This window comes from Canis aureus, unplaced genomic scaffold, assembly GCF_053574225.1.
Source record: "Canis aureus isolate CA01 unplaced genomic scaffold, VMU_Caureus_v.1.0 ptg000163l_RagTag, whole genome shotgun sequence".
Classification (NCBI taxonomy): domain Eukaryota; kingdom Metazoa; phylum Chordata; class Mammalia; order Carnivora; family Canidae; genus Canis; species Canis aureus.
In genome coordinates this window covers 410,734-431,916 of record NW_027554461.1, presented here as the reverse complement: position 1 = coordinate 431,916, position 21,183 = coordinate 410,734, and the positions used below count along the sequence as shown (strand labels likewise).

The following is a 21,183-nucleotide window of genomic DNA, read 5'->3' as shown; positions in this document are numbered from 1 at the left end:
AAACCGGGGATCAAGTCCCGCGTTGGGCTCCCGGCATGGTGCCTGCTTCTCCCTCTGCCTGTGTGTCTGCCTCTCTCCCTCTCTCTCTGTATCATGAATAAATAAATAAAATCTTTAAAAAAAAGGCGAAAAAAAAAAGAATAAATGCTTTGGGATGGGTTTTTATTTTTCTCATTCAATGACAGGTTCCTTTTTTTTTTAAAGATTTTATTTATCTATTCATGAGAGACACAGAGAGAGGCAGAGACACAGGCACAGAGAGAAGCAGGCTCCCTGAAGGGAGCCTGATGCAGGACTCGATCCTGGGACCCCAGGATCACGACCTGAGCCAAAGGCTGACACTCAACCGCTGGGCCACCCAGGCATCCCAATGAGAGGTTCCTGCTCCAGGAGGGATCTGCTCAGTCTGCCCTCATTCCAACCTTGCCCCCCATCCTGCCGCCTGTTAGGGAGGGGACCTGGTACACAGATTATGCTTCCCAAGTTCTTGGGTCTGCTAGCTTCTGCCTGGGTTCCAACTGAGCAGAGACTAGACAGCAAAGAAAAGGAATATATAGGTTATCCCCTCCTTCTTCCCTGCCTTCGGAGGCTTCTCTATCAGTAATATGCTTCTCTGTAGTTTCAGTTTCAGTCGACACCTTTCTGGAGCTTCAGCTGCATAACTTCTTCCATTTGCCCCCAGTCTAGGGGTGATGGTGGCTAATAATCTCACGGAGCTTGCTTGGCTTCTCAGTTCGTCACCCCTGGACACGATCCCCTGAAACACATTCCTTTTTGTTTTAATAACTAGCATGGATTCTGTGTTTCTGGCTAGCCTCTTCCTGATATACCTCCACAGTAATTTATAGACTGTTACCTTTTCTTTAGTTCATTCAACAATTCTAGAGCATCTAAATGTAGCAGGTACTGCTTGAGTGGCTAAAAGTACAGCAGCAAACAAGGCCAACAGTATGCCTGTTCTTGTGAAGCTCCATAAGTTTCATGAAGACGGACAATAAACAAAAATATAAAATGACAGATAATAATATGTAAAATTCAGAGGAAGAAGGCTAGGCAATGTGCGGATGAGAGACTGAGCACTACTTTAGTTTGGAGAGTTACAGGAAGCCTCACAGAGGAGGTGCCATTTGAACTGAGCTATGAAGGACAAGAAGGGACCAGCTATGTCACAAAGAAGAGACGGAGCACTCCAGGTAGAGACAGGGAAACTTGGGCAGGAAGAAGTTTAGAATAGTGGAGGGACAGCGAGGCCAGAAAGGAAAAGCTCCTCCTGAGCAGAGGTCAGGGATGGAGGTAGAAGACTGGTCATGGAGATAGGAATTTGAACTTTATTTTTCTAAGTGGGATTAGAAGCCATCAGAGAGTTATAAGCAGAGGTAGGGAGCATGATTTAATTTATAATTTTAAAAATTTACTCTAACTGCTTTTGGGAGAGTGGATCGAGGGAGGGCAGGAGGGGAAGCTTCCAGGTGAGTCACCTCTATTACCAGGGTACCTATGATGGTGGAGGTTGGGCTAAGGTGGTAGCAGTAGAGAGGGAGGCGATGTAACTGCTGTCAAGGGAGAGTGGATGGGATTGCTGATAAATAGAATGTCAGAGTAAGATCAGGAAAGAATAATGAAGGATAATTGTGATTTTTTTGGTTGACCAAATAGATGGATACGTAAACCAAAAATCATTCTCGATCATATTTCTTTCATCTTACTAGAGTTAACATTCTTCTCTTGAGAAGTATTCATACATAAATGTAAACCTGGTATTTGTTTCATTACCCAGCATTTTATTTTGAAAACTTTCAAGTCTTTGAAAATATTACAAGGACATTACTGTAAACACCACAGGTTCCTTTTCCTATATTCACCAGTGTCAATATTTTGCTACATCTGCTTATATCATTTTCCCTCTATATATCACCCACACACACACACACAGTTTCACTAAAACACTTAAAAGGAAGTGGCAGACATGACACTTCCCCTCTTGATTATTCAGCACATATCTTCAAAGAACAGGACATTCTCCCATAAAGCTGTTCTATTTTCACTCCCAAGAATTTTTACCTTAATGTGAAATTATTATCTATCATATAAGCCCTCTTCATATTTCTGTTTCCCACAAAATTGTTTCTTACAGCCCTTATAGAACCTCCTTTCCCCTCAAAATCTGCTATCCAATAAAGAATCATTCATTTTTCATATCACTGTTGTCTCCTTAATCTAAAATAGACCAGTCTTTTTTTTTTTTTTTTGAAGAGTCTAAGCCAGCTACGATGTTCCTCAATGGAATTTTTTCTGCTTGTTTCTTCAAGATTGAATTAAAGACAAACTTTATTTGGTGGATTACTACAGAGATGATATTGTGCCCTTCTTAGTGATCAGCCAGGAGGTGCATGCTATTACTTGGATCCAATTATGGGTCAGATAAGTTTGATCACTTGGTTAAGATGGTGGCTTTTTAGTTTTAATCAATAGAATCTTAATAGCCTTCAACCAACTCATGAAATTAGAGAAATATCTCTTTGCTATTTCAAAACATAACAACAGTCACTGCACAGAATGTTCATAAAAATGTCCACTCCCTTGAAGGTGGATAGCTCTCTCTGGAAATATAGGGAAACCGGTAACAACAATAGTGAAAGAAGACTGTATGTGTGTCACCTGTCTTAAACAAGCAGCCATAGGTAGTTTCTATTATAAATAACTCTTTGGAGAAGAGTTAGAACATAGCATGACATGAATGGAAAGTGATGTGCAGATCTAAATTTAAATGATCACAGAGGGACACCTTGGCAGCTCAGTAGTTGAGCTTCTGCCTTTGGCTCAGAGCATGATCCCGGAATTTTGGGATCAAGTCCCACATCCGTGGGGAGCCCGCTTCTCTCTCTCTCTGCCTGTGTCTCTGCCTCTCTGTGTGTCTCTCATGAATAAATGAATAAAATCTTTAAAAATAAATAAATAATAAATGATCACAGAAAGTGGGTTCCTCCATGCATAATGCCAATCCTTTGCTTGAAATAAGTGCCACGGGCTAATTCCATAAAAGAAAAGTCATATGCAAATATTTACACAAAACGGTACACTGGATATTCTCGCACCTGTTCTCACAATTAATCCTCAGGTTGTTTCTTCATACATGTAATTAAGATTCAGAAAGGCTCCCTAAATTTCAATAGTTCAAATTCTCAAATTCAAGTCTCAAAATTAATTCTCAATTCTCAACGTTAATATGTTCCAATTTACCATTGGAATTTATAATAAAGTTACTCTAAAATACATGTACTATCCAGAGTGGGGGTGAATGGGTGATGGGCACTGAGGGGGGCACTCGATGGGATGAGCATTGGGTGTTATTCTGTATGTTGGCAAATTGAACACCAATAAAAAATAAATTTATTATTAAAAAAAGAAAATGAGTAAAGAAAAGTGAAATAAAACAATTTTTGAATTCCTAATTGACCCAACAGACAATGGTTTGCTCAAAAACCAGCAACCAAGTACTCAGCGATCACAGCTTATGAGTAAGTGAGATGAGGGCCCTACGGCATGAGAAGGAGGAATTGAGAATACTCTGTTCTGAGGAATGTGTATTGTGTGTGAAGCCTGTGAGGGCACTCGGATTCTTTATAAATGCATCCTGCAAACTCTTTAAAAAATAAGAAAAGAAGCATAATCTAGATACTAAGGAGGGAGAGAAAATGCAATCACAAAATGTTGAATTAAAACCAAAGGAAGCAGGAAAACACTGGAAGACATAAAAATAAACAAAGAACAAGGGCAATAACAGACAACAGTAACCAATATGGTAGATATTGATCTAACTATACTCAGGATCATGTTAAATATCAGTGGTGTAAATATGCTAATTAACAGCCATGTTAAGACACTCAACATCACCCAGCATCAAGGAAACGCAAATCAAAACCACAATGAGCTACTTACCTCATACCTGTCAAAATGGCTAAAATGAACAAATCAGGAAATGGCAGATGTTGGTGAGGATGTGGAGAAAGGGGAGTCTTTTTCCACTGTAGGTGGTAACGCAGGCTTGTGCAGCCACTGTGGAAAACAATGCAGAGGGTCCTCAAGAAGTTAAAAATAGAGCTACCCTATGACCCAGAAACTGCACTACTGAGTTTTTGCCCCAAAGATACAGATGCAGTGATCACAAAGGGCACATGCTCCCCAATGTTTGTTGCAGTATTATCAACAAAAGCCAAACTATGGACAAAGCCCGAACGTCCATCAACGGATTAATGGATAAAGAAGGTGTTGGGGGTGTGTGTGTGTGTGTATGTGTGCGTGCGCGTGCACACACACACACACACACACACAGAGCGAGAAATATTACTCAGCCATGAAAAAGAATGAAATGTTGCCATCTGTCATGCTATGGACAGAGTTGGAGAATATAATGCTAAGGGAAATAAGTCAGTCTGAGAAAGACAAATACTGTATGATCTCACTTATGTGGAACTTAAGAAACAAAAGAGATGAATATATTTGAAGAGAAAATAAAAAGAGAGAAGTAAGAAAAGAGACTTTTTTTAATAGAATTCATTTATTTATTCATGAGAAACACAGAGGGAGAGAGAGGCAGAGACACAGGCAGAGGTAGAAGCAGGCTCCCCGCAGGGAGCCCGATGTGGGACTTGATCCCAGGTCTCCAGGATCACACCCCAGGCTGCAGGCGGCACCAAACCGCTGCATCACCGGGGCTGCCCAATCACAGTTATTTTAAAGTCCGCATCTGGTAGTCACTGAAGGTTGGAGTAGCTGTGCCAATTTGCTAAAATCAGACAGCAATGAAATTTGCTACATCAATTGGCTCTTCCTTTCATGAACAGTTCTCTGTAGGATATGGTGCTATTTGATAGCATCTTACCCGCAGTACAACCTCTTTCAAAATTGGAGTCAGTCTTCTCAAACCTTGCTGCTGCTTTATCAACTAAGTTTATGTAATATTCTGAATCCCTTATTGCCATTTCAACAGTCTTTACAGATTCTTTCCCAGGAGTAGGAATAGGTTGCGTCTCAAGAAATCATATTCTTTTTTCATCCATAAGAAGCAACTCACTATCGGTTGAGGTTTTTTTCCCCCCACTTTTAAAGCCATCATTTTTGGCATTAGTACTTTTAAAAATTTTTAAGTTTTTGCTTAAATTCTAGTTGGTTAGTATGTGGTGCAATATTGGTTTCAGGAGTAGAGTACAGTGATTCCTTACTAATGTATAACATCATGTGCTCATCACAAATGCACCCCTTAATGCTCATCACCCTGTTCGCCCATCTCCCCTCCAGAAACCATTAGTTTGTTCTCTGTAGATAAGAGTCTCCTGTGGTTTGCTTCTCTTTTTTGTCTTCCCTTCCCCTATGTTCATCTGTCTTATTTCTTAAATTCCACATATAAGTGAAATGATATGGTATTGATCTTTATCTAACTGACTTATTTCATCCAAGTTCTATTATGAGATTGCAGCAGTTCAGTCACATCTTCAGGTTCTACCTCTAATTCTAGTTCTCCTGCTGTTTCCACCCCATTTGCAGTTATTTCCTCCACTGAAGTCTTGAGCCCCTCAAAGTCATCCCTGGGGTTTAGAGTCAACTTCTTCCAAATTCCTATTTCTGTTGATATTTTGAATGCTTCTCACGAATCACAAATGTTCTTAATAGCATTTAGCGTGGTCAGTCCTTTCCAGAAGGCTTTCAATGGACTTTTCCCACATCCATCAGAGAAATCAGTATCTATGGCATCTATAGCTGTATGAAATGTGTTTCTTAAATATTAAGCCTTGAAAGTTGAAAATGACCACTTGATCCATGGGCTGCAGAATGGATGTTGTATTAGAGGTAGAAAAACAGCATTAATCTCACTGTACCTCTCTGTCAAAGCCCTTGGGTGCCCAGGTGCGTTGTTAGTGAGCAGTCATATTTTGAAACGAATCTTTTTTTTTCTGAGCAGTCAGTTCAACAGTGGACTTAAAACATTCAAGAAACCATGTCATAAATAGATGTACGGTCATCTAGGCTTTGCAGTTCCATTTATAGAGCACAGATAGAAGGGATTTAGCATAATTCTAAAGGGCCCTAGGAATTTCATAATAGTAAATGAGCATTGGCTTTGGCTTAAAGTCACCAGCTGCATTAGCCCCTAACTTAGAGAGTCAGCCTGTCCTTTGATGCTTTAAAGCCAGACATTGACTTCTCTCTAGCTATGAAAGTCCTAACGTCCACTATGAGGCTGTTTAATCTACATTGAAAATCTGCAGTTCAGTGTGGCTGCCTTCATTAATTCTCTTTGCTACAACTTCTGGATACCTTGCTGCAGCTTCTGCATCAGCACTTGCTGCTTCACCTTGCACTTTTATGTCATAGAGATAGTTTCTTTCCTTAAACCTCATGAACTAACCTCTGCTAGCTCAGACTTTTCTTCTGCAGCTCAACTAATTAATTATTAGGGCTTTTTTTTTTTCCAGAGCAGTTTTTGAGTCACAGAAAAGTTGAGGAAAAAGTAGAGATTTCCCACATACCTGTCTCACCCAAAACACACACACACACACACACACACACACACACACACACACACACAGAGAGAGAGAGAGACAGAGAGACAGAGAGAGAGCCTCTCTTACGTCAAGATTTTCCAGCGGGCAGGGGAGGGGGGCACTTGTCACAACTGATGAATCGACACTGATACATCATTATTACTCAAGGTCCATAGTTTATATTATGATCCACTCTTGGTGTTATACATTCTGTGGGTTTGGAAGAATGTGTGGTAAAATCTATTTGTCAATATAGTATCATACAAAGTATTTTCATGACATTATTCTTGTATCCCGGGGATAAATCCCACTGGGTCATGGTGAATAATCTTTTTAATGTATTGTTGGAGCCTATTGGTTACTGTCTTGTTGAGAATTTTTGCATCTGTGTTCATCAGGGATATTGATCTATAATTTTCCTTTTTGTGGGGTCTTTGTCTGGTTTTGGAATTAAGGTGATACAGGCCTCATAAAATGAGTTTGGAAGTACTCCATCTCTTTCTATCTTTCCGAACAGCTTTGGTAGGTTAGGTATGGTTTCTTCTTAAAGTATTGATAGAATTCCCCTGGGAGGCCATCTGGCCCTGGACTTTTGTGTCTTGGGAGGGTTTTGATGACTGCTTCAGTTTCCTCCCTGGTTATTGGCCTGTTCAGGTTGTCTATTTCTTCCAGTTCTAGTTTTGGTAGTTTGTGGTTTTCCAGAAATGCGTCCATTTCTTCTAGATTGCCTAATTCATTGGCGTAAGTTTTTAACATCGTTTGTATTTCCTTGGTATTGATGGTGATCTCTCCTTTCTCGTTCATTATTTTATTAATTTGAGTCTTCTCTCTCTTCTTTTTAATAAGGCTGGCTAATGGTTTATCTATCTTATTAATTCTTTCAAAGAACCAACTTCTGGTTTTGTTGATCTGCTCCACAGTTCTTCTGGTCTCTATTTCATTGAGTTCTGCTCGAATCTTTGTTGTCATCTTCTGCTGGGTGAAGGTTTCATTTGCTGTTTCTCTCCAGCTCCTTTAGGTGCAAGGTTAGCTTTTGTATTTGAGTTTTTTCCAGTTTTGAGACGGATGCTTGTATTGTGATGTATTTCCCCCTCATGACTCCTTTTGCTCTATCCCAAAGATTTTGAATGGTTGTATCTTCATTCTCACTAGTTTCCACAAATCTTTTTAATTCTTCTCTAATTTCCTGGTTGACCCTTTCATATTTTAGTAGATGGTCCTTAACCTCCACCTGTTTGAAATCCATCCAAACTACTTCTTGTGATTTCGTTCTAATTTCAAAGTATTATGGTCTGAAAATATGCAGGGGACAATCCCAATGTTTTGGTATCGGTTAAGACTTGATTGGTGACCCAGTATGTGGCCTATTCTGGAGAAAGTTCCATGTGCATTTGGGAAGAATGTGTATTCAGTTGTGTTTGGATGTAGGATTCTATAAATATCTGTGAAATCCATCTGGTCCAGTGTATCATTTAACACTCGTTTCTTTGGAGATGTTGTGCTTCGAAGATCTGTTGATTATAGAAAGCGCTGTGTTCAACTCACCAAGTATAAGTGTATTATTATCTAAGTATGTCTTAACATTGGTTACTACCTGATTGATATACTTGGCAGCACCCACATTAGGTGCATATATATTTATGATTGTTAGGTCCTTTCTAGTATAGATCCTTTAAGTATGATATAGTGTCACTGTTCATCTCTTACTACAGTCTTTGGGATAAACTAATTCATCTCATATAAGGATGGCTACCCCTGCTGTCGTTTGAGGACCATTTGAATGGCAAATTGTTCCACAACCTTTTATTTTCAGGTTGTAGGTGACCTTACGTCTAAAATGAGTCTCTTGTAGACAGCAAGTAGATGGGGCCTGCTTTTTTATCCAGTCAGAAACCCTGCACCTTTTGATGGGGTCATTAAGCCCATTCACGTTCAGAATTACTATTGAAAGATATGAATTTAGTGTCATCATGATACCTATTCAGTTCCTGTTTTTGTGGATTGTTTCCTTGGACTACCTCTTTCTTTTACTGAGTCCCCCTTAATATTTCTTGCAGAGCTGGTTTGGTGCTCATCATATTCTTTCAGTTTCTGCCTATCTTGGAAGCTCTTTCTCTCTCCTATTCTGAATGAGCTCCTGCTCGATAGAGTATTCTTGGCTGCAGGTTCTTCTCATTTAGGACCCTGACTATATCCTGCCAGCACTTTTTGGCCTGCCAGGCCTCTGTGGCGAGCTCTGCTGTTATTCTAATACTTCTGCTCATAAGCGTTAGGGATTTCTTGTCTCTTGCTGCTTTAAGGATCTTCTCTTTATCTTTGGAATTTGTAAGTTTTACTATTAAAGGTCGAGGTGTTGAGTGGTTTATATTCATTTCCCCAGGGCAGGGGTGGGGGGGAATCTATCTCCTGTATCTGAATGCCTGTTTCCCTTCCCAAGTAAGGGAAGTTCTCAGCTATGATTTGTCCAAATACACCTTCTGGTCCTCTGTCTCTGTCGGTGCCCTCTGGAACCCCAATTAAACGTAGATTTTTTCCTGCTGAGGCTGTCATTTATTTCCCTTAACCTTTCCTCGTGATCTTTTTTTTTTTTCTTTTTTCCTCAGCTTCCTTCCTTGCCATCAACTTGTCTTGTATGTCACTCACTGGTTCTTCTACCTCGTTAACCCTCATTGTTAGGACCTCCAGTTTGGATTGCATCTCATTTAATTGATTTTTAATTTCAGGCTGATGAGATCTCAATTCTGCAGTCATGAAGTATCTTAAATCCCTTATCCTTATTTCTAGAGCCACCAGTAGGTTTAGAATTGTGTTTCTGAATTGGCTTTCTGAATTTGAATTGTATTCCAAACTTTGTAACTCTATGGGAGAGAGGATGTTTCTGATTCTTTCCTTTGTGGTGAATTTTTCCTTCTAGTCATTTTTCTCAGTGCAGAGTGGCCAGAAACAAGTTGTACTGGAAAAAGGAGAAAGATAGAGAGAGAAAAAAAAAGGGGGGGGAGGCGGAAACAGAAAACAAAAAACAAGAGGGAGTATCCTCTGATTCTATATATTGTAAATCCCTCGACTTCCCCTGTTAGTTTCCAGCACTGCTTTGGTCAAGAACTTGCTTTCCCTGTCCTTCCAGCTGGTCTTCTGGGGCATGGGCCTGCTTCTACAAGCAATGCTGATTCTCAGAGGTGTGTGCACCTGGGGGAGCTGCCCAGCCCCCTGCCAGGTGCAGGGCTCAGTGGGAGCTGTTTATCCTGTGAGGCCCCTGCTGAGTCCCTGGTAAAAAGTGACAGTAGGAGGAACAACAGTGGCGGCGGCCAGGTTTCCAGCCCTGGAGTCAGCTCCCGCAGTAATTACCACAGCTCCCAGTCCGAAGGGGCCTGGGTGCTCCACAGGCGGGCTGCACCCAGAGCAGGAGCCTCCTTACTGCCGTGTGTTCTCTCGGCTTCCACCTGTCCCGGGGGGAGTGCCAGATCCTGGGCTGCTTCCCCTGGTGCCCTGGGATCTGGGGCCTGTGCCGGTGGAATCACGCTCCTGGGCCATGCAGCCCCCTCGAAGCGGAGCCGCCGCCTTAGCCGCTCCTGGCCCCTCCGGGCGCATGCTGCAGCCCTTTAGGGAGCTCGGCCCATAGTATGTGGCGCCCTCTCCCTTGGGGCGCAGTTCCTCTGTTAGTGCCCCTGGGAGCCTGAGGGCATCCCTGCCCATCCTGGGATCCTGCCCGAACTCCCTGCAAGTGCCTTTCCTTCCGGGAAGATTGGTAAACCTGCATCTCTGGGACTGGCCTTTCCTGTACTGGGGTCACTTGCCACCAGGTCTGAGCCAGGCTCTTTGCGGGGCCTCCTCCCCCTTGGATGCTTTTCATTTTTTCCGTCTTCCTACTTTGATAGAAGTGAAAACTCTTTTCACTGTAGCATTCCAGCTGTTTTCTCTTTAAATCTCAGGCCGAATTCCTTGTGCTCTCTTAAGTAAAATCCTTTTTATTTTAAAAGTGGCTTAAAAAAATCCATGGATGCTACATTTGTGGTGAGCATAGTATAATGCATACAGAAACCGAATGCCTATGCTGTACACCTGAAACTACTGTAACGGGTTAACTATACTCAAGTAGAAAAAACTTTTAACTCCATAAAATAAAATAAAATAAAATAAAATAAAATAAAATAAAATAGGAGATAAAAGAACTGATGCCACAGATATACAAGTATCACAAGAGATTATTGTGAACCATATTGCAAGCACCCATATTGTGAAGTCTATATGGCCAAGAACAAGGAACAGCCTTGCTCTACACTGAATATTTCTATACCCACTCCTCCAAACTCAGGTTTTAAGTCTTAGTGTTCAATGTGATGATATTTGGAGGTGATGCCTTTGGTAAGTGATTAAGTCATGAAGGTGTAGTCCTCCTGATTTGAGATTAGTGCCCTTCTAAAGGAGGCTGGAGTGAGCTCCCTTGACCCTGTCCCTTATGAAGACATAGGAGGAAGACAGGCACTCATGAACCAGGAAGCAGACCCTCACTGGACACTAATCTGTCAGTGCCTTGATTTTGGACTTCCTAGACTCCAGAACTATGAGAAATAGTAAGATAGTTTATCAAGATAGCTGATCCTGGGGATCCCTGGGTGGCTCAGCGGTTTGGCACCAGCCTTTGTCCCAGGGCATGATCCTGGAGTCCCAGCATCTTGCAAGCCCAAGTCTTGCATTGGGCTCCCGGCATGGAGCCTGCTTCTCCCTCCTCTTGTGTCTCTGCCTCTCTCTTTCTCTCTCTCTCTACATCTATCATAAATAAATAAATCTTAAAAAAAGATAGCTGAGCTGATAGAAGCTCAATATGCAAAGTATTTTTATTTCTATAAGCTATAAACAGGAAATGAAGTTGATTTTTAAAAATAATTTAAAATAGGATCAAAAGTATCAAATAACTGAAAATAAATCTAAAATATATCTTGCAGGATCTTTATAAGAAATTTTTTTAAACACTGAGAGTAGAGCAATTAAAATATTGTTTGGAAAACTCAGTATTATAAATGTCTCTTCCCTTCAAAATATTTATAGATTCAATGCAATCCCAATCCAAATCTTTGCATTGTAAAGCTTCATAAATTGATTATAAAAGACCTATGGAGCCCTTTCCCCCTTTATCCTTTCCGTTCCCAAAGATTTCAGTCCAAAAGCACAGGAACAGAAACAAGGAGCGGTGGTGTCCCAGAGGGAGGTATTGGAGCCTGGCACAGAATTGGGAAGGCATAAATGTAGGAGTGCCACCTGAACAGTCTTAGAGTTCAAGACATAGCATCTCTGAAAGGTGAGTAACTTAGGATGAGGTATCACAGACTTCAAAGGTTCAGGAGGCATCCACACAGGGAAAGAACAGCCCAGCATGGGTTTTCAGAGCCTGTAAGTGAGGCACATCATCTGCAGAAGTGGCCTGGTACAGGGTATCTCAGAAAGGAGGTTTTTATATATCTCAAAGTACTTCTCCATAAAATACTAATTGTAAAGTGCAAAGTTAACATTCTGGGGAAGAAAACTGAAGATACTACTCCAGCGATCAACGTCACCAACCATGGGACAAATCAAAACTGTAGGTCACGTGATATGATGCAATGAGAAGAGTAGAGGACCAGTTCAGTTGTGCTCTTGCTAAAATACATATATGTATATGTATATAAATATAATCTTAATTTTATCATAAGGAAACATAAGATACGTAAGAAAAACCCACACTGAAAAGACATTCTACGTTACTGGAATGAACTCTTCAAAGGATTAAAAGTCACAAAAATCAATGGAAAGACTAAGGAACTGTTCTAAACTGAAAGAGACTAAGAAACACAACATCTTAGTTCAGTACATGGTTTTGAATAGGACCTTCCTTGCTATAAAGGATACTACAGACAAATGTCAGAGCTTTAAAAGAATATGAGGTTTATTTTATTTTTTTAGAAGATTTTATTTATTCATGAGACACACACACACAGAGAGAGAGAGAGAGAGAGAGAGAGATGCAGAGACACAGACAGAGGGAGAAGCAGGCTCCATGCTATGAAAGGAGCCTGATGTGGGACTCGATCCCCGGTCTCCAGGATCACACCTTGAGCTGCAGGCGGTGCTAAACCACTGCGCCACCGGGGCTGCCCAGAATATGAGGTTTAGATGATAGAGGGGATAGTTGACGTAGCAATTGCACAACTGGGTATTTACCCCATAGATACAAATGTAGTGAAATGAAGGGGCACCTGCACCTCAATGTTTATGGTAGCAATATCCACAATACCCAAACTGTGGAAGGAGCCAAGATGTCCTTCAACAGAGGAATGGATAAAGAAGATGTGGTATGGGACCCCTGGGTGGCTCAGCGGTTGAGTGTCTGCCTTTGGCTCAGGGCATGATCCTGGGATCCGGGAAGAGTCCCATGTCCGGCTCCCTGAATGGAGTTTGCTTCTCCCCCTGCCTGTGTCTCTGCCTCTCTCTCTCTCTCATGAGTAAATAGATGAATTCTTTTAAAAAAAAAAGATGTGATATACATACAAAATGGAATATTACTCAGACGTCAGAAAGGATGAAAACCTACCACTTACATCAATGGGCATGGAACTAGAGGGTATCAGGCTGAGTGAAACAAGTCAACTGGAGAAAGACAATGATCATATGGTCTCCCTCATAGGTGGAATATAAGAAATAGTGCAAGGAGGGGAAACTGAATGGGGAAAAATCAGAGAGGAAGACAAACCATGAGAGACTCAACTCCAGAAAACATACTGAAGGTTGCTGAAAGGGAAGTGAATGGGGGGATGGGGTAAATCAGTGATGGTCATGAAGGAGGGCATGTGACGTGATGAGCACTTGGTGTTACATGCAACTGATGAATTATCGAAAACTTTATCTGAAAACGATGACCCTTCTAAATGTTGGGAAATTGAATTTAAATTTAAAAACATAATGTATACCTAACATAGTTTGAATGGGTGTACTTATATGCCAATTTTTAAAAAACACAGTACTGTAAATGTATTTTCTCTTCCTTCTTATCTTTTTTTAAAAGATTTTATTTATTCATAAGAGGCAGAGAGAGAGAGAGAGAGAGAGAGAGGCAGAGACACAGGCAGAGGGAGAAGCAGGCTCCATGCAGGGAGCCTGATGTGGGACTTGATCCCGGGTCTCCAGCATCACACCCGGGCTGAAGGCGGCGCTAAACCGCTGAGCCACCCGGGCTACCCTCTTCTGATTTTTCTTAATAACATTTTTCTCTAGCTTACTTTATAAGGAGAATATAGAATGGAATACATATAACACACAAAAAATAGGTTAATTGACTGTTTTGGTACAATATTCTGGTCAACAGTAGATTAGTAGTAGTTAAGTGCCTGGGGAGTCAAAAGTTCACAGATTTTTACACAGAGGATCAGTGCCCCCCTAAGCTCCACATTATTCAAGGGACAATTGTATTAGTGTTGATTTTCTGATTGGCAGGGTTGTACGGTAGCTATGTGGAATGTACTGACTTGCAGGATATAGGGGCCACAGGAATTGAGCACAAATTAACAATTTACTTTCAAACCATTCTGGAGGGAAAAGGTCGTTTTCTCTATTTTTTCTTTTCTCTAATTTTAAGACTCTTCTCAAAAAGTAAATTAAAAAAAAAAAGAAAAGATAAAAAGCCTTAGGCAAATCTTTTTCACCATGAGGAAAGAACTATGAATAATAAGTATTTAAAATTGAAATTATACACAGGGTTTATGGCACTATAAAAATTGAAATACATACAAACATTGGTGATAGCTTTAGCAGCAGTATATCAAAATGATGTGTGTCTAAATCCATATGTCTAGTAATAAAACATAGAAAATACAAAAAAAAAAAAAAACAACTACCAATTACCAGCCCCAAAACATTATCAACAACTTGGTCCGATCTACTTGGGCAGATTGGAGCCTGTAAAACTCAATAATGCTGGTTTCCATGTAGAAAATATGCTTAAATTTAATCAGATGCCAAGAAACATAGCTTAAAATAATATATAAACTTTCATTACACACGATATAACAACATTTCCTTTAATAAAGATTTTTTGTACATCAGATATTTACTGGGAAACAATTAAAATGTTATATTAAACATCTAGGTAATAAACTTTTACTATATAGCTTTCAGATCATATACTTTCTATTCAAAATCTCTACATATTCTCGTGATGCTTGCAGTACTAGATCTTGATTTACATTTGACTCGTCAGTAGGTCCTAAAGGAGAAGATCTACAGAATCCTGATTCTCAATCATGAGCAACTGAAAAAGAGAAAGAATAATATTCTTTATCTGAAATACTTTGTAGTTAACTAGAAGTTAGTAAAAAAAAAGTTGGAATCTTCTGAGTGTTAAAAGGATGAAAAATATCTACATATAACTACAATATAAAATACAAGATTACTATTAAATCAAGTTTGCTCACGATTGCCCATTGAATTAATTACTACTGTGGATAAACACTAGAGCTTCTGGTTTTCTCATTACAAGATGAGATTGCAAGCTGATGGCACAGTCCACCCCTGAACAATCATATACTATCAACTGAAAAATCTAACAGGCAATATCTAGAGTCAAATATATCATGGCAGGTTTAAAACAAGACATTATAAGAACACACAGAAGGGACATCCTGGTTTTCTATCAATATTGTCTGCTTTTCTGTGGAGGGAATAGGAAGGCTGATACCTGAAAGATTACTCTCTGCAAAGCAGCAGAGTAGGGTAATGGCGACAGAGAAGGCTCACCAATGTGGCAAGAACCAAATTGATTTGGGTGCTTATATTCCATGCTAAGAAACCTGGAATTTTACCCAATGGCAAAACCAGTGGCTGGAGATTGAAATGTCACCTGTCAAGGGACAGCTATATGAACTATATAATTGCTTAACTAAGTATTACTGAGACAAGTCTGGTCTGTTTGGTCTTCTACCACTAGCAGAAACAAGAATTTGAGAACGCCCACATTTTCAGATTGACAGTTCCATAGCGATGGCACAAGTGAAGGAAGATTACAGCCAAAAGTGCTAACAGGCATACAGGCTGCAGGTTTTTAAAAAAGGTATGAGGGATCCCTGGGTGGCACAGCGGTTTGGCGCCTGTCTTTGGCCCAGGGCACGATCCTGGAGACCCGGGATCGAATCCCACGTCGGGCTCCCTGCATGGAGCCTGCTTCTCCCTCTGCCTGTGTCTCTGCCTCTCTGTCTCTCTCTGTGTGGCTATCATGAATAAATAAATAAAATCTTAAAAAATAAAAATAAAAAAGGTATGAAACACGATGACCAAATGAGGAATAAGTCTCTTATTCACTATGTTTATGTTTTACATTTTTTATTAGATATATCTAGACAAAATTTTAACAAGGGGAAGGGATGCCAGTTACTATTTGTGGTTTATTTCAGAAATTAATGACCATCTAAATTTGTGAATTTGGCAACATACCTTCTTTTAGTTCTCTGATTATACTGTCTTCCAACATCTGCTGCATCTGAAATAAGTTAAACGTTACTTACAATGTTCAAGTTAAACAAGAGACATTATTGTAGGAATTTTATTTTGCTTATGAAACGTGGTCTGGAAATGATACTTTTAGAAAGTAAAAGCTACAATTTGCTTAAATAGAAAGCTAATCACATAAATAAAATAAATCCCTACTTATTTTAATCTGGATAACTGAGAAGAAACCTATAATGCTGTTTAGAGGATTCTAATAAAAAGTACAATTAATATTGATCAATCGAATATACAGAATTTCTGGAAGAAGAGGACGATGGTGGAGGAGTAGGAGACCCTAGTTTTGTCTGGTGTCTGGGATTCAGCTACATAGGTATCAAATCATTCTGAACACCTGTGGACTCAGACAGAGATCCAAGAAAAGAATTGTTGCAATTCTACAAATAGAACAGCGACCGCTTTCTGCAAGGTAGGAGGTGTGGAGAAATGAATCAGAGGCATATATCAGAAGATTAAACCAGGGCGGCAGGGAACCTCTGGAAGCCAGAAGGCAAGTCCTGGAAAGTGATATAGCAGCAGAGTGCACAACCAGAACTTTTAAGAGGTCTGTTCCAGTGAGGACATCCCTGTCTGAAAGATGCTCAGGTGGCAACGGGGGGCAGCATCCTAAGTGGGACGGACAGTGTGGTCTCAGGATCCCTGGGGGGGCGGGGTCACAGAAGGAATGGGGGCGGCGCCTGAGTATGGCAGTTGCCAAGGCGTTTGAGCGGGGAAGCCAGTTGCAATCAGTGAGCCCAGGAGTGGGCATTCAGCTCAGTGTTGCCATAAACCCCAAACCGAGGAACAGTCAGGTGACCACTTTCCAAGCAGGAAAAACTGGGCAAGACCTCCTCCTTCCCCCCAGAGGCACAGTGTGAATGGGAGCTACAGGGGTCTGCAAAGTTTGGAAAATCGAAAGGGGGTCTGTGCTTGAGATAAAAATGCTTGGTCACAGGCTGGGTGAATACAGAGTGCAGACAGAAACCAGGGAGACACAGTAGGGAGTGAGATCTTTCAATTCCAGGGCTGGAAATTAGGAGGCCACCATTTTCATTCTCATCCTCTAAAGCTGCCCAGAAAGCCTTCAGGGAACAAAAGCCACAGAGAGCAATCTGGAGCTGCTTACCTGGCCTGGCCCCCTGGCAAGGGTGGTGCAATCCCACCCTAAGCAAAGACACCTAAGAATCAGTGCAACAGGCCTCTCCCTCAGGAGGTCAGCAACAACTTCCTGCTAAGACCAACTTTACTCATCATACAGAGCTGCAGAACTCCAGTGCTAGGGGCAAACAGTATACAGAACTCATGGCTATTTCTCATGACTCCTTAGTCTTTCTATTTTAATTTTCTTTTTGCTTTCAACCATTTTCTTCATTTATCAACTCTTACAATTTACCTTTTTACACTTGCATTCAATCCTTTCACTGCTCTTAATATTATTCCTGTATATATTGAAGTTTTTCTTTCTGTACCATTTCGGGAAGTAGTTCCTTCTAAGAAATAGACTAAAATACAACCAGAATCTACTATACTGCTCTATTCTCTTCATCTGTCTGATTATAATATTTTTAAAATCTATCTTAATTTTCATATTTACAGTTACATTCTATCCTTTCATTGCATTTAATTTTATTTTTGCATATAATGAAGTTTTTCATTCTTTACAATTTTGGGATGTAGTTTCTTCTAACAAACAGACCAAAATAAACTTATGATATAGTATATTGCTCTGTTCTGTTCAACTGGCTGATAATATCCTTTTTATTTTGACTTTTAATTTCCATTTTTACACTTACATTCTAGACTTTCCTTGTATTTAATTTTATTTTTGTATATATACAAGGTTTCCTCTTAACCATTTGGGGATGCAATTTCCTAACAAAAAGACCAAAATTCACATAGTATCGGTGTACTGCTCTGCTCTCTTGATCTCTCTAATTCTATTATCTCCTTTGTTAACCTTTAAATTGGCTTCGGGTCTCTTCTGATTTGTTTAGCATGTATTTATCTGGGGTCATTCTTGATATTTTTCTATTCTGTTCTCTCACTCATCTCTTCTTCTCTGGACAGAATGACAAGATGGAAAAACTCACCGCCACAAAGAGAACAAGAGGTAGTACTGACTGCCTGGAACCTAATCAGCATGGATAGAAGGAAGAGGCTGGAGCGAGAGTTCAGAATAATGACCATCAAGATAATAGCTGGGCTTAAAAGAAACACAGAGGACATTAGAGAATGCCTTTCTGGAGAAATAAAACAACTGATATCTAATCAAGTTGAGATAAAAAAGGCTAATCTTAGTGAGATGCAATCAAAAATGAAGGTTCTAACTGCTAGGATAAATGAGGCTTCACAGAGAAGTAGTGATATAGAAGACAAAACAATGGAGAATAAAGAAGCTGAGGAAAAGCGAGAGAAACAACCACTGGACTATGACAGGAGAATTTGAGAGATGATTCGTACCACACAGCAAAACAATGTTAGAATAATGGGGATCCCAGAAAAAGAGGGGAAGGAGGGGGCAGAAGGCATATTTGAGCAAATTATAGCAGAGATATTCCCTCATCTGGGGAAAGAAACAGGCACTCAAGTGCCAGGAGGCACAGAGAACCTTCCTCAAAATCAATAAAAAACAGGTCAATATCTCCAATATAATAACAAAGCTTGCAAATTTCAGACCCAAAGAGAAAATCCTGAAAGCAGCTTGGAACACGAGGCCCTGAACCAAGAAGGAGAGAAATATTCAACTGGCAGCGGATCTATCCAAAGAGACCTAGCAGGCCAGAGAGAGCTGGCATGATATACTCAGGGTGCTCAAGGAGAAGAGTCTACAGCCAAGAATCTTATCCAGCAAGGCTCTCATTCAAAATACAAGGGGAGATAAAAAGCTTCCAGCACAAACTGAAACTAAAAGAATTTGTGATCCCTAAAACAGCTTTGCAAGAAGTGGTAAAGGGGAAACTTTAAGCAAACAGAGAGCCCAAAAGTAACACAGACCAGAACACGGACTTTACACATAATACAATGGCACTACATTCATATCTTTCAATCCTTTCTCTGAATGTAAACAAGTCAAATGCCCCAACCAAAACACACAGGGTATCACAGTAGATAAAAAAAAAGCAAGACCCACTGATATGCTATCTGAAAGAGACTCATTTTAGACACAAAGACAACTTCACATTGAAGGTGAGGGAGTGGAAAACCATTTATCATATTAAAGGACATGAAAAAAAACTGGAGTGGCAATATTTATATCAAACAAATTGAATTTTTTTAAGATTTTATTTATTTATTCATGAGAGACACACAGAGAGCGAAAGGCAGAGGCACAGGCAGCGGGAGAAGCAGGCTCCGTGCGGGGAGCCTGATGTGGGACTAGATCATGACCTGAGCCGAAGGCAGATGCTCAACCACTGAGCCACCTGGTCATCCCACAAATTGGATTTTAAACCAAAGACTGCATTAAGAGAAGAAACAACAACAAAAGATGAAGAAACTCACTATGCCATAATTAAAGGGTCTATCCAAAACTAAAATTGGACAATTATAAGTTTTAATGTGTCTAAAGTGGGAGCAGCCAACTATATAAATCAACTTTCTGTTAAGATTTCATTTATTTATTTATTTGACACACACACACACACACAGAGAACACAGGCAGTGGCAGCAAGAAAGAGAGAAGCAGGCTCCCCACTGAGCAGGCAGCCTGATCAGGGCTTGATCCCAGGACCTTGAGAACATGACCTAAGCCAAAGGCAGAGCCTTAACCGACTGAGCCACCCAGGCCACCTTATAAAGCAATTAATAACAAAAATAAAGGAACACATGGATAGTCATATAATAATAGTAGGTACTTTAACACAACACTACTGTAATGGCCAGATCATCTAAGCAGATGATCCACTAGGACGCAAGGGCTCTGAATGACACATTACACAAAATGGACTTCACAGATAACTTCAGAGCACTCCATCCTATGACAACAGAATACACATTCTTCTCGGGTGCACATGGAACAAACATTCTGCACAACAGATCACATACTCAGTCACAGATCAGCTCTCAACTGGTACCAAAAGACTGGGATCATTCCCTGCATACTTTCAGACCACAATGCTTTGAAACTGGAACTCAATCTTGACAGGAAATTTGGAAAGAATTCAAATACACAGAGGTTAAAGAATCCAACTGGGGCAGTAAGGCACATTTTAAAACCTCATAGAAACAAATGAAAATGGAAACACAACTGCTCAAAACATTTGGGATGCAGCAAAGGTCATGGAAAGAGGATAGTATATAGCAATGCAAGCCTTTCTCAAGAAATGAGAAAGGTCCTAAATACACAACCTAACCCTACACCTAAACGAGCTGGAAAAGAACAGAATATTAAAGCCTAAAACCAGCAGGAGAAGAAAATTCATAAAGATCAGAGCAGAAATCAATGAAATAGAAACCAAAGGAACAGTAGAACACATCAATGAAGTCAGGAGCTGGTTCTTTGACAGAATTAATAAGATCGATAAACCCCTGGCCAGACATATCAAAAAGAGAACGGAGCCAAAAAATTAGGCAATCTAGAAGAAATGGACGCATTCCTGGAAAGCCACAAACTACCAAAACTGGAACAGGAAGAAACAGAAAACCTGAACAGGCCAATAACCAGGGAGGAAATTGAAGCAGTCATCAAAAACCTCCCAAGACACAAAGGTCCAGGGCCAGATGGCTTCCCAGGGGAATCCTATCAAACGTTTAAAGAAGAAACAATGCCTATTCTACTAAAGCTGTTTGGAAAGATAGAAAGGGATGGAGTACTTGCAAATTCGTTCTATGAGGCCAGCATCACCTTAATTCCAAAACCAGACAAAGACCCCACCAAAAAGAATTACAGACCAATATCCCTGATGAACATGGATGCAAAAATTCTCAACAAGATACTAGCCAATCGGATCCAACAGTACATTAAGAAAATTATTCACCATGACCGAGTAGGATTTATCCCCGGGACACAAGGCTGGTTCAACACTCGTAAAACAATCAATGTGATTTATCATATCAGCAAGTGAAAAACCAAGAACCATATGATCCTCTCTTTAGATGCAGAGAAAGGATTTGACAAAATACAGCATCCATTCCT

General features: G+C 40.3%; 1 protein-coding gene across 12 annotated transcripts in view; it reads right to left on the bottom strand.

Annotated features, from left to right (window-relative positions):
- Positions 1 to 21,183, bottom strand: part of LOC144309681 (ankyrin repeat domain-containing protein 26-like) — a 157,200-nt gene that overhangs the window by 10,080 nt on the left and 125,937 nt on the right. Inside the window, exons 26-27 of one of the 12 annotated variants that reach the window (XM_077890771.1) lie at positions 15,999 to 16,044; positions 3,940 to 4,056 (exon numbers count right to left, since the gene is read on the bottom strand). The exons of 7 other annotated variants lie outside the window; for them this stretch is intronic. In XM_077890771.1, the coding sequence (XP_077746897.1) occupies positions 3,959 to 4,056; positions 15,999 to 16,044 (144 nt within the window). In that variant the 3' untranslated portion in view covers positions 3,940 to 3,958. Of the gene's footprint in view, positions 1 to 3,939; positions 4,057 to 14,576; positions 14,821 to 15,998; positions 16,045 to 21,183 lie in introns of those variants that run through there. 4 more of the 12 variants (XM_077890775.1, XM_077890772.1, XM_077890773.1 and 1 more) reach the window with 4 other exon arrangements.